This window comes from Oratosquilla oratoria, chromosome 15, assembly GCF_046742065.1.
Source record: "Oratosquilla oratoria isolate Oo_2021 chromosome 15, ASM4674206v1, whole genome shotgun sequence".
NCBI lineage: Eukaryota > Metazoa > Arthropoda > Malacostraca > Stomatopoda > Squillidae > Oratosquilla > Oratosquilla oratoria.
The window spans coordinates 37,569,822-37,584,626 of record NC_134791.1 but is presented as its reverse complement, the minus strand read 5'-3'; the positions used below and the strand labels follow the sequence as shown (position 1 = coordinate 37,584,626).

At 39.4% G+C, this 14,805-nt stretch overlaps 1 protein-coding gene across 6 annotated transcripts in view; it reads left to right on the top strand.

The window, feature by feature from the left end:
* Shc (SHC-adaptor protein) overlaps window positions 1-14,805 on the top strand; it is a 291,472-nt gene that overhangs the window by 255,902 nt on the left and 20,765 nt on the right. For 4 of the 6 annotated variants that reach the window (XM_076198803.1, XM_076198805.1, XM_076198804.1 and 1 more), the window contains one exon: window positions 7,790-7,900. The exons of 1 other annotated variant lie outside the window; for it this stretch is intronic. In XM_076198803.1, the coding sequence (XP_076054918.1) occupies window positions 7,790-7,900 (111 nt within the window). Of the gene's footprint in view, window positions 1-7,789; window positions 7,901-10,392; window positions 10,457-14,805 lie in introns of all 6 variants that reach the window. One more of the 6 variants, XM_076198806.1, reaches the window with a different exon arrangement.

Here is a 14,805-nt window from a genome sequence, read left to right as displayed (position 1 = left end):
TACACTGAGGAAATGGAAATGGCAGAAATTATGAACAAACATTTTAAATCAGTGTTTACAAGGGAAAATATACAACCTGAAGAGATTGAGTGGAAGGAAAAAGTCCCCCCTATGGAAGAAATAGAAGTAACAAAGAATGAAATATTGACACACTTGGGTAATTTTGATGTCAGAAAATCGCATGGGCCAGATGAAATAGCAAACTGGATTCTGAAAGAATGCAGGAATGAACTGGCAGACAAAATACATAGCATAATAAGCAGTTCCTTAAAAGAAGGAAAAGTTCCAGAAGATTGGAAAAAAGCAAATATAGTACCTATATATAAAGGAGGAAATAAAGAAGAACCTACCAACTATAGACCAGTCTCTCTAACAAGTACAATAGCAAAAATATGTGAAAGAATTATCAAAAGTAGATGGGTAAAATACTTGGAAAAAAACAACGTACTAAATCCAAGGCAATTTGGATTCAGACAAGGACGATCATGCGTCACCAATTTAATATGTTTCTATTCAAGGCTAATAGATATAATACAAGAAAGAGATGGATGGGCTGATTGTGCATTTCTAGACCTAAAAAAAGCTTTTGACAAAGTACCACATAAGAAGTTGCTTAAGAAATTAGAATATGAAGGAGGAATACAAGGTAAATTGCTAAATTGGATGGAAGACTTTTTGCAAGAAAGAAAAATGAGAGTAGTGATAAGAGATCAGCACTCAAAATGGAATGAAGTAATAAGCGGTGTCCCGCAGGGAACAGTTCTGGCCCCAATAATGTTTGCTATATATATTAATGATATGGATGAAGGAATTGAAAGCTATATGAGCTTCTTTGCAGATGATGCAAAACTACTGAAAAGAGTGAAAACTGAAGAAGATTGTGAATCACTACAGAGAGATCTAAATAAAGTACAAGAATGGAGTAGGAAGTGGGAGATGGAGTTCAATACAAAAAAGTGTAGTATAATGGAATTTGGAAAAAGCAAAAACAGAATAACAGGATCATATAATTTGGGAGAAGAAGGAATAAAAAAAGTAGAAAATGAGAAGGACCTGGGAGTCATTGTTATGAATAATATGTCACCTGAGAAACATATAAATAAGATTTTTGGAGAAACTTATAATTTAATAAGAACAATCAAAGTGGCATTTACATACCTGGATGATGAAATGGTGAGGAAAATCCTAATCACCCTGATAAGACCAAGATTGGAATATGCAGCAACGATATGGTCACCAAGTACAAAAAAATGTATAAAAAAACTTGAAAGAATACAAAGAGCAATTACAAAATTGGCACCAACACTCTCAAAACTATCATATGAAGAGAGACTACAAAAACTTAAACTACAGACACTAGAGCAAAGAAGAGAGAGAGGAGATTTGATAGCTATTTACAGAATCATGAAAGGCATAGAAATTACTGATAGAGAGAAACTGATAAAATGGGATGACAGAAATACAAGAGGACACGGAAAGAAAATAAAAAAAGACAGCTATAGAAGAGATTTGAAAAAGAACAGCTTTCCTCACAGAGCAATAGACAGTTGGAACAAGTTAGATGAGAAAGTGGTGTGTGCAAAAACAATACATGAATTTAAAAATAGTTTAGATAAAATGAGATATGAAGACGGGACCCCACGAGCATAGCTCCCCTTCCCGTAAAATACAACTAGGTAAATACAACTAGGTAAATACACATATATATATATATATATATATATATATATATATATATATATGTATATAAATATATATGTATATATATATATGTATATATATATATATATATGTATATATATATATATATGTATGTGTATATATATATATATATATATATATATATATATATATATATATGTGAGGGGGAGTGGGTGGGGGATGGAGGGTGAGGAAGTATGTATGGGAAAAAAAAATTGACGCAGCCCGAAGGGATTTCTCCCCGTCTTCTTTTCTGCATGGGGGGATGGAGGGGGGGGGGTTGCCAAATTTATGAAGCAGCCTTGCTGTGGATCTGCTGTGTCTTGCGACACTGCTTCTGACCCAGGGCAGTGGACAGGATGCAGGGATGACCCGTCATCCAGGAGGTGCCAAGATAAGAGGGAGGGTGGAGGGGAGTGGAATAATTAGGAAATGGAATGGGTGGGAGTGGTTTCTATGCCTTTTTCTTTTTGGCTACCCCCCGTGTAGGGGGAAAAAGCCTTTGGTATATGTGTATATTCACTTGGTCTTTGTATTCACTTGGTCTTTTGGATCACGTGTTGGACTCGTGATCGACAGCTATTTCCCTCATGGAAGAGAGCTCAGAGCTCGTAGGTCCGATCTATGGGTAATGCTATGACCTTGCACACACACACACCCCCAACTCCCCGCCCACGAGAGTTGGAGTAACACCCCTCAGCGCTGCGATACTGATATTATTTCAGCCCCGGGCGAGGATCGAACCCGGACCTCCGTAGTGGCAAGCCAGAGCTCTAACCACAGCGCCATGAGAGGTGTATATGTGTGTGTGTGTGTGTGTATATGTGTGTGTGTGTGTGTGTGATATATAATATATAAGTATATATATATGTATAATACATACCGTATATTTCCACGTATAAGACGACCCTAAAATCCAAAAATTCACCCCTTAAAATTGGGGGTCGTCTTATACTACCATTATAAACATCAGACCTTGAATTCTACGTGAGATGACTTGGTAGGCTAGCCTGCCGATAACCACAGATTCACAGGAAATGATTCACATTATGATAAGAACTGGTAATAAAGGTAATTAAACCATATTTACCTTATATATTATTGGCATATCTTCATAGTAAATGGCAATTGTTAATAAATTCGAGGAATAATTCTATATTAATGAAATTACGGTACTTTTAACTACTCTATGTAAACACAATTAAAACAGCTGAAAAAATGTAAACATCGAGCACTGGTTCCGTTCATAGCAACCTTTTTCTTTTGTTAACTTTTCAGTAATTTTTAAGACTGAAAATAACAATTTTGTATTACAGTACATAAAAAGTTTATTTATCAATAAAAAAATATATTACAGTAGTTGCATCTAAAAAAAAATATATATATATATAAAATTATAAAACTTAATTTCTAATCATCATCAATATTACACATCAAACGTATTTCTAAAACCTTTATTTTCAATAAAATTACATTACATTTAAAACTTAAAACATTATAAAACTTTATTTCTTTATTTATTTATATAAAACCCTTCAAACTCGTCACAATCTTCACTCTCTGTTTCGAAAAGTTGTTCGAACATATCACAAGATTCCTCAAATATGCCGTCATCGTAGGGATCCCAGTCCGGTTCTGGTGAGTCGACTTTGGCTTCGTCATCACTTTCATACAATAAATCATCTTCAGTGCCATCCAAGGCATTAGAGATTCCACATTTTTTAAAATATTTTACGATACTTTCGACCTTAACACTTTCCCAAGCTTTAATAACTGTTGTGTGCAGTGGAGTGAGCTACGTCGAACCAGGAACGTAAACAAATAATTTTTGTTAGTTGACGTGTGTTCTCAGAAAATCATGATACATGATTTGCTTTGTTATTTAATTTATTTTGAATTTATAAGGATACAGTAAGTAATTTATCTGGCATAAGGATACAGTTAAGTAATGAGAAAGAAAAGAGAAAAAGTGGAAAAAACAGCTGATAAACGTAATCAAAACAATTCTTTTTGTACGGTAGGTTTGATACACTGATGCTTTTGTGATTTAGCAGTCGTCTTATACTACCGATATGAGATAAATTCATAAAAATTTGCTCTAGTTTTGTACCTCGTCTTATACAAAGGTCGTCTTATACACAGAAATATACGGTACATACATATACCAAGGCTTTTCCCTTACAACAGAGGTAGCCAAAAAGGAAAAGGCATAAAATCATTCCCACCCATTCCATCCCTGAATACACTCCACACCCCTCCACCCTCCCTCTTATCTTAGCACCTCCTGGATGACGGGTCATCCCTGCACCTTGTCCACTGCCCTGGGTCAGAAGCAGTGTCGCAAGACACAGCACATCCACAGCAAGGCCGCTTCATTAAATCGGCGACCCCCCCTCTCCGTCCCCCCATGCATAAAAGGAGAAGACGGGGAGAAATCCCTTCGGACTGCGTCAAATTTTGCTCACACATACTACCTCACCCCCCATCCCCCCGCCCATTCCATCTCATGCATCACAACATCATCCATATACAACCATTCTCCATTCACCCCTGTCTTCTGTCCTCTCCCGTCCTTCCTCAACAGACATTCCTCTCTTCCCCAAAGCCCCCTTCACCCCATCCATCCACCTCATCCTAGGATGTCCCCTCATGTTCACTCCCTCCACACCTGTCTTCCATACCTCTTTTACTAGTCTTTCTTCACTCATTCTTTCCATGTGTCCAAACCATCCTAATACTCTTTCATCAACCCTATCTCCCAACTCCCTTTCCACCCCCGTTCTTCTCCTCACCTCATTTCTCACTCTATCTAGCCTAGTAACCCCCATCATACTTCTCAGACACCTCATCTCAAACACATTCAAACTCCTTCTCTCTTCCTCTCTTATGTTCCATGTTTCTACTCCATACAGTGCTGTTGGCACAATCACTCCTTCATACAGTCTCCTCTTAGCATGCATTCCCAAATGTCTATTCCTCATTACACTCTTCAATCCACCAAGGCATTTACTCGCTTCTCTCAATCTACATTCTACCTTCACCTTCACTCCACCTTTTCCTGCCACATTTGCACCCAAGTATCTAAAACTATCCACTTCCTCTAGTCGCTCTCCCTTAATGCTCACTTCCAGTCTACTGCCACTTTCACCCCTTGTACATCTCATCACCTTACTTTTACCCACATTTATCTTTAGCTTTCTTCTATCACATACTCTCCCAAACTCTGTCACCAACTTCCTCAATCCCTCCTCCGATCCTGCCACAAGCGCAGTGTCGTACGCAAACAACAGCTGGCTCACCTCCCACTTTTCTCCATTTTCTTTAACCATCTCCAATCCCTGACCCACTACCCTTGCATTTACCTCTTGCACTACCCCATCCAAGTATAAGTTGAACAGCCAGGGCGACATAACGCATCCTTGACGAAGTCCCACCTTTACCTCGAACCACTCACTCTCTCCATTTCTATATATATATATACAGGTAAACGTCGACTTACGATGGCATTAGGTTTCGATAGAGCCATCGTAAGACGATTCCATCGTAAGTCGATCCCCAATTTGTGTATCACTCTGTTCCGTGGTCACTGTACCTAGCCTACCTGTATATTAACCACCAGAGATACTGAATATAGCCTATTAAACATGTACAGTAGTTTATTTAATTATTTTTATCCTTTTTACCATATTCAAACACCATAATATGTATTTTCAGTACGGAACTTAAATCTCGCGGGCAGCAGCCAATGCCAGCTGTACGACGTGTCGTAATAATACTAGCATCATAAAATATAGTCACCGCTTATATCGATCGTTCTCTCTTTCACCCGCGAATTTTGAAAACCACAGAGAATGGGATTCAGGGCACATTTGAGAGAATGTAAAAACACAGGGGCGACTACAATAAATACAATCAAGACGCCGATATGGCAGCGTCGCGAATCCACTTGCTCCTCATGACGCCTACGTGTGCAGCACCGTATGGAAGGGATTAAATATATATCGTCGTCGTCGTCATCGTAAAGTCGAACAATCGTAAGTCGCGGCCATCGTAAGTCGACGTTTACCTGTATATGTATATATATATATATATGTATATATATATATATATATATATATATATATATATATATATATATATATATGTATATATATAGGTCAGGAGACGATGCAGAGATCCTGCAGGATGATTTTAACCAATTGTTCACATGGTCGGTGAAATGGCAAATGAACTTCAATATCTCTAAGTGTAGCGTGTTAAACGTAGGGCTACACAACCCCAAAAATAGATACAGCTTACATAACACGCTTTTAGAGAAAACTGAGTGCGAGAGAGACTTGGGAGCTCTAGTGAGTTCGGACCTTAAAACCAGGAAACAGTGCATTAGCACCAGGAATAAAGCTAATAGAGCATTAGGTTTCATTGCTAGGACGGTAACAAATAGAAGTGCAGAGGTAATTATCAAACTCTGTCTAGCGATAGGTGGACCCATCCTTGACTATGCGGCACAGTTTTGGTCTCCGTCCTACAGAATGGACATCAATTCACTAGAATCAGTACAGAGAATGACCAAAATGATACATGGACTCAGAAATTTGCCTTATGAAGAGAGGCTTAGACACCTTAACTTACACTCTCTGGAAAAACGCAGAGTGTGGGGTATTTTAATAGAGGTGCTCAAGTGGATCAAAGGCTTTAACAAAAGAATTGTCAAAGAGGACCCACATTGCAAGGCCTCTGACATAGCAGCACAAGCTGATGTCAGTCCAGAACATCTGTCAGGTATCTCCACAAGCTGGGTTACAATGGCAGAGCTGCAAGAAGGAAACCACTCCTTTGTCCAGCCAATATGAAGTGCAGAAAGGATTGGGCTGTTGAGATGGTGGAGAGATATGTGGCCATTTGGAGCACTGTCTTTCTCTGATGAGTCATGATTTGTATTTTTCTGACAGTGGAAGAGTGTGGGTCTGGAGACTCTGTATTCAAGAGTTTGACCTCAAAAGACTGCAGTCAACAGTGAAACATGGGGGCATTTCAATAATGGTGTGGGGTGCAATTTGGAGTGATGGTCGATCAGAGCTTGTGGAGTGTCAAGGAAACATCAATTCAGGCAAATATGTTTCTCTATTAACCTCTTCAGTATGGGCCAAAATCTCGCGGGCAGCATTAGCTGCCAGACGTACGATGTGTCGTAATAATACTCACATAAAATATAGTCACCGCTTATATCGATCATTCTCTCTTTCACCCGTGAATTTTGATAACCATAGAAAATGTGATGAAGACAGTTTAGAGAGTATGTCATTACGCAGGGGCAACTACAATAAATATAATCAAGACGCCGATATGGCAGCCTCACGTATCCACTTGCTCCTCATGCCGCCTATGTATGTGGCACCGTATGGAAGGGGTTAAAGGAAGGATTCATTCCAATAGTCTCCAGTGGTAGAATGAGTAAAAAGTCTTCCTATATATGGAAGATGGAGCTCTGTGTCACACTTCTCAAGCAACTCAAAATTGGTTGAGCCAATCAGTCCCCGGATATGAACCCTATTTAACACCTCTGGGGCATATTAGACCAAGAACTTTGCAAAAAGAACAGGAAGCTATTTTCAAAGCCCGAACTCTTAGGATTATTATGGGAAACATGGCAAGAAATCACCCAAGATGATATTCATGAACTAATCACTAGCGTGCCTAGAAGGGTCCTTGCATTGAAAAAAGCAAAAGGGATGTCAACCAAGTATTAGTTATTCCTATTGTGACCATTTATAAGGACTTAATTGTATCAATTGCTTGTTAAATAAGTTAAACAATTTCTCTTGGTGTCTATTCAATTTCGTCATGTCTGTGTATATATATATATATATATATATATATATATATATATATATATATATATATATATATTTGATGTTTTGGAAGGAAATGAAAAGGGTGTGAAGTGAGTTGGGTAGAGAGGGATGGAAGATAGAGATGAAATAGTATGTCAAGTTGTAATTGAATACTGAGGAAGATCTTTCAATATACTATATACAAAAAGCTTCTTTCCCTTTAAAAAGGAAGAATTTCATTTATTTTATTGCAGGATGGTGATTTCCTGGTCCGAGAATCCCAGGGCACAGCAGGGCAGTATGTATTGACAGGCATGCAGAATAACACCAAGAAGCACCTTTTGTTAGTGGATCCTGAAGGAGTGGTTCGTTGAATGACTTGTTTTTTGACCATTAGTTAATCCTAGTTATAACTGTACCAACACTACTATCAGCATGACACCAGGCACCAAGTGCTCCAAATGCAGAACACAGAAGACAAAGAACATGTATATTACACTGCCTTGCACTTTTCTCCAAACCTACGTACATATGTACTACATGGATTGAGAGATGATCAACTACTTTCCATATTGTTTTTGCTTGTCTTTCCACACTCATTCTCTCTATATACACAAACCATCCAGCATTCTGTGATCTATCCTATTTGACAGCTCTTTTCACTCTCATTCCCTGCATCATTTTATCCATGCAATTAACACCTACCATACTTACAAAGGCGGAGCATGCCGATAGGAGACCTTTTGGTCCATATCTAGGTCGGATGCGAAAAAAAAAATCATAATGATAAATACACACACACACACACATACCAAGGCTCTTCTCCCCCTTACCAGGGGGGTAGCCAAAAAGGACAAGGCACAAAAACATTCCCACCCATTTCACCCCCGAAAACACTCCACACCCCTCCACCCTCCCTCCCAATCTTAGCACCTCCTAGATGACGGGTCATCCCTGCACCCTGTCCACTGCCCTGGGTCAGAAGCAGTGTCGCAGGACACAGTTTTTATTTATTAATTATATAAATTATAATTAATAAATACATACATACATACATATACCAAGGCTTCTTCCCCCTTCCAAGGGGGGTAGCCAAAAAGGGAAAGGCATAAATACACTCCCACCCATTTCATCCCTAAATACACTCCACACCCCTCCCACCCTTCCTCTCATCTGAGCACCTCCTGGATGACGGGTCATCCCTGCACCCTGCCCACCGCCCTGGGTCAGAAGCAGTGTCGCAAGACACAGTACATCCACAGCAAGGCCGCTTCATTTAATCGGCGACCCCCCCTCTCCGTCCTCCCTTGCATATAAGGAGAGGACGGGGAGAAATCCCTTTGGGCTGCGTCAAAATTTACTCACACATACTACCCCACCCCCCACCCCCCCGCCCATTCCTCCTCATGCAGTCACAACATCATCCATATACAACCATTCTCCACTCACCTCTGTCTTCCGTCCTCTCCCTTCCTTCCTCAACAGACATTCCCCTCTTCCCCAAAGCCCCCTTCACCCCATCCATCCACCTCATCCTAGGACGTCCCCTCATGTTCACTCCCTCCACATCTGCCTTCCATACCTCTTTTACTAGTCTTTCTTCACTCATTCTTTCCATGTGTCCAAACCATCCTAATATTCTTTCATCAACCCTATCTCCCAAATCCTTTTTCACCCCTGTTCTCCTCCTCACCTCCTCATTTCTCACTCTATCTAGCCTAGTAACCCCCACCATACTTCTCAGACGCCTCATCTCAAACACATTCAAACTCCTTCTCTCTTCTTCTCTTATGTTCCACGTTTCTGCCCCATACAATGCTGTTGGCACAATCACTCCTTCATACAGTCTCCTCTTCGCATCCATTCCCAAATGTCTATTTCTCAGTACACTCTTTAAACCACCAAGGCATTTACTCGCTTCTCTCAATCTACATTCTACCTCCACCTTCACTCCACCTTTTCCTGCTACACTTGCACCCAAGTATCTAAAACTATCCACTTCCTCCAGTCGCTCTCCCTTAATGTTCACTTCCAGTCTACTGCCACTTTCACCCCTTGTACATCTCATCACCTTACTTTTACCCACATTTATCTTTAGCTTTCTTCTATCACATACTCTCCCAAACTCTGCCACCAGCTTCCTCAATCCCTCCTCTGACCCTGCCACAAGCGCAGTGTCGTCCGCAAACAACAGCTGGCTCACCTCCCACTTTTCTCCATTTTCTTTAACCATCTCCAATCCCTGACTCACTACCCTAGCATTCACCTCTCGCACCACCCCATCCATGTATAAGTTGAACAGCCAGGGCGACATAACGCATCCTTGACGAAGTCCCACCTTTACTTCAAACCACTCACTCTCTCCATTTCCAATCCTAGCACATGCTCTACTACTCACATAAAAACTCTTGACAGCTCCCAAAAGCTTTCCTCCTATCCCATAAATCTGCATAACCTCCCACAGTGCCTTTCTGTCTACCCTATCATAAGCCTTTTCCAGATCCATAAAAGCCCAAAAAACATCCTTCCCCTTTCCTATAGCTTTCTCACATATCTGTCTTACCACAAAGATCTGATCTACACAACCTCTACCCGTCCTAAATCCACACTGTTCCTCACCAATTACTCCTTCTGTTCCTCTCCTAATCCTCTCAATTAAGATTCTCCCATAAGCCTTCCCTACTACACTCAACAGGCTAATCCCTCTGAAATTACTACATTCACACTTGTCCCCTTTTCCCTTGTAAAGAGGAACTATACAGGCACTACTCCAGTCCTCCGGTACTCTACCCTCTCTCCAGCAAACATTAAATAATCTCACCAACCAGTCCACCATCACTGAACCTCCCTTTTTCAGACATTCTGCATGACATCCATCCAGACCAGGTGCCTTACCTGCTTTCATCATCTTTACAACTGGGGTAATTAGTAAATAAAAACTATAATAATGTAAATAACAAATGAAATACAAAAATAAATGCATAGGTATAGTTAGATAATAAACAAACAGGTAAATAGTAAATAATAATGAATTGACATGTACATACATACATATACCAAGGCTTTTTCCCCCTTACAAGGGAGGTAGCCAAAAAGGAAAAGGCATAAAATCATTCCCACCCATTCCATCCCTCAATACACTCCACATCCTTCCACCCTCCCTCTTATCTTAGCACCTCCTGGATGACGGGTCATCCCTGCACCTTGTCCACTGCCCTGGGTCAGAAGCAGTGTCGCAAGACACAGCACATCCACAGCAAGGCTGCTTCATTAAATCGGCGACCCCCCCCCCCCTCCCCGTCCCCCCATGCATAAAAGAAGAAGACGGGGAGAAATCCCTTCGGACTGCATCAAATTTTGCTCACACATACTACCTCACCCCCCATCCCCCCGTACATTCCACCTCATGCATCACAACATCATCCATATACAACCATTCTCCATTCACCTCTGTCTTCTGTCCTCTCCCGTCCTTCCTCAACAGACATTCCCCTCTTCCCCAAAGCCCCCTTCACACCATCCATCCACCTCATCCTAGGATGTCCCCTCATGTTCACTCCCTCCACATCTGCCTTCCATACCTCTTTTACTAGTCTTTCTTCACTCATTCTTTCCATGTGTCCAAACCATCCTAATACTCTTTCATTAACCCTATCTCCCAACTCCCTTTCCACCCACGTTCTCCTCCTCACCTCCTCATTTCTCACTCTATCTAGCCTAGTAACCCCCATCATACTTCTCAGACACCTCACCTCAAACACATTCAAACTCCTTCTCTCTTCCTCTCTTATGTTCCATGTTTCTACTCCATACAGTGCTGTTGGCACAATCACTCCTTCATACAGTCTCCTCTTAGCATGCATTCCCAAATGTCTATTCCTCATTACACTCTTCAATCCACCAAGGCATTTACTCGCTTCTCTCAATCTACATTCTACCTCCACCCCCACTCCACCTTTTCCTGCCACATTTGCACCCAAGTATCTAAAACTATCCACTTCCTCCAGTCGTTCTCCCTTAATGCTCACTTCCAGTCTACTGCCACTTTCACCCCTTGTACATCTCATCACCTTACTTTTACCCACATTTATCTTTAGCTTTCTTCTATCACATACTCTCCCAAACTCTGTCACCAACTTCCTCAATCCCTCCTCCGATCCTGCCACAAGCGCAGTGTCGTCCGCAAACAACGGCTGGCTCACCTCCCACTTTTCTCCATTTTCTTTAACCATCTCCAATCCCTGACCCACTACCCTTGCATTTACCTCTCGCACCACCCCATCTAAGTATAAGTTGAACAGCCAGGGCGACATAACGCATCCTTGACGAAGTCCCACCTTTACCTCGAACCACTCACTCTCTCCATTTCTATATATATGTGTGTATATATATATATATATATATATATATATATATATATATATATATATATATATATATATATACAGTAAAACCCTGATTATCCGAAAGCGGATTATCCGAAAAACGGGATTATCCGAAATTGATTTGGATAATGCAATTAATTTTTTTTCTATACTAAAACGTTATAAAACATCAAAAATATGAAAATAAATAAAACTACATATGTACTATATTAACACATTTAGAATTGATAAGAACAGTTAAAATGAATACGTATTAAGCGTACTTGTTTGTTTATGTGTGTATTTACCTAGTTGTATTTACCTAGTTGTATTTTACGGGAAGGGGAGCTATGCTCGTGGGGTCCCGTCTTCATATCTCATTTTATCTAAACTATTTTTAAATTCATGTATTGTTTTTGCACACACCACTTTCTCATCTAACTTGTTCCAACTGTCTATTACTCTGTGAGGAAAGCTGTTCTTTTTCAAATCTCTTCTATAGCTGTCTTTTTTTATTTTCTTTCCGTGTCCTCTTGTATTTCTGTCATCCCATTTTATCAGATTCTCTCTATCAGTAATTTCTATGCCTTTCATGATTCTGTAAATAGCTATCAAATCTCCTCTCTCTCTTCTTTGCTCTAGTGTCTGTAGTTTAAGTTTTTGTACTCTCTCTTCATATGATAGTTTTGAGAGTGTTGGTGCCAGTTTTGTGATTGCTCTTTGTATTCTTTCAAGTTTTTTTATACATTTTTTTGTACTTGGTGACCATATCGTTGCTGCATATTCCAACCTTGGTCTTATCAGGGTGATTAGGATTTTCCTCACCATTTCTTCATCCAGGTATGTAAATGCCACTTTGATTGTTCTTATTAAATTATAAGTTTCTCCAAAAATCTTATTTATATGTTTCTCAGGTGACATATTATTCATAACAATGACTCCCAGGTCCTTCTCATTTTCTACTTTTTTTATTCCTTCTTCTCCCAAATTATATGATCCTGTTATTCTGTTTTTGCTTTTTCCAAATTCCATTATACTACACTTTTTTGTATTGAACTCCATCTCCCACTTCCTACTCCATTCTTGTACTTTATTTAGATCTCTCTGTAGTGATTCACAATCTTCTTCAGTTTTCACTCTTTTCAGTAGTTTTGCATCATCTGCAAAGAAGCTCATATAGCTTTCAATTCCTTCATCCATATCATTAATATATATAGCAAACATTATTGGGGCCAGAACTGTTCCCTGCGGGACACCGCTTATTACTTCATTCCATTTTGAGTGCTGATCTCTTATCACTACTCTCATTTTTCTTTCTTGCAAAAAGTCTTCCATCCAATTTAGCAATTTACCTTGTATTCCTCCTTCATATTCTAATTTCTTAAGCAACTTCTTATGTGGTACTTTGTCAAAAGCTTTTTTTAGGTCTAGAAATGCACAATCAGCCCATCCATCTCTTTCTTGTATTATATCTATTAGCCTTGAATAGAAACATATTAAATTGGTGACGCATGATCGTCCTTGTCTGAATCCAAATTGCCTTGGATTTAGTACGTTGTTTTTTTCCAAGTATTTTACCCATCTACTTTTGATAATTCTTTCACAAATTTTTGCTATTGTACTTGTTAGAGAGACTGGTCTATAGTTGGTAGGTTCTTCTTTATTTCCTCCTTTATATATAGGTACTATATTTGCTTTTTTCCAATCTTCTGGAACTTTTCCTTCTTTTAAGGAACTGCTTATTATGCTATGTATTTTGTCTGCCAGTTCATTCCTGCATTCTTTCAGAATCCAGTTTGCTATTTCATCTGGTCCATGCGATTTTCTGACATCAAAATTACCCAAGTGTGTCAATATTTCATTCTTTGTTACTTCTATTTCTTCCATAGGGGGGACTTTTTCTTTCCACTCAATCTCTTCAGGTTGTATATTTTCCCTTGTAAACACTGATTTAAAATGTTTGTTCATAATTTCTGCCATTTCCATTTCCTCAGTGTATTCAACTCCTCCTTGTCTTAATTTCTCCAAGTCTTGTTTGTTTTTCAGTTTATTGTTTACAAATCTGTAGAATAGTTTTGGTTGATCTTTACACTTTTCTATAACATCTTTTTCATATTTTCTTTTTTCCTCTCTGCACTTTTGTACATATTCATTTCTATAACCAGTATATATTTTCCATTTTTCAGGTCTTCTGTCTTTTTTCCATCTGGTCCAGGCTTTGTCTCTTTTGTCTTTTAACTCCCTACAACTTTTGTTGTACCAGCATTTTACATATTCTTTTTCTTGTTTTTGTCTTGGGACATACTTTTCCACTCCTTTTTTGTAAATTTTTGTCAAAATATTCCATTTCTCTTCCACTGATGTTTCTTCTTTGTATATTTCTTCCCAGTTTTCTTGTTGGAAGAATTCTCTTATTTTATCAAAGTTTGTTTTTTCATACATCATTCTTCCTTTTCTATATTGTTCATTTCTTTTCATATATTTTTCTTCATTAAGTTCCAGTTCAATCAATATGTGGTCACTTTTACCTATTGGTGTTTTATATTCAATCTTGTCCACTATTCTAGGTTCAGATGTAATTATTAGGTCTAGCCTTGATGGTTCTTCATTTCTATACCTAGTGTTCTCTTGTATCCATTGTGTCATTGAATGGTCAGTAATCACCTCAAGTAGAGCATTTCCCCATGAGTCATCACCACTCTTTACTGTCATTTCTTCCCAGCAGATTTCTTTGCAATTAACCCCTTCCATACGGTGCCGCACACGTAGGCGTCATGAGGAGCAAGTGGATTCGCGACGCTGCCATATCGGCGTCTTGATTATATTTATTGTAGTCACCCCTGTGTTTTTACATTCTCCCAAATGCGCCCTTAATCCCATTCTCTGTGGTTTTCAAAATTCGCGGG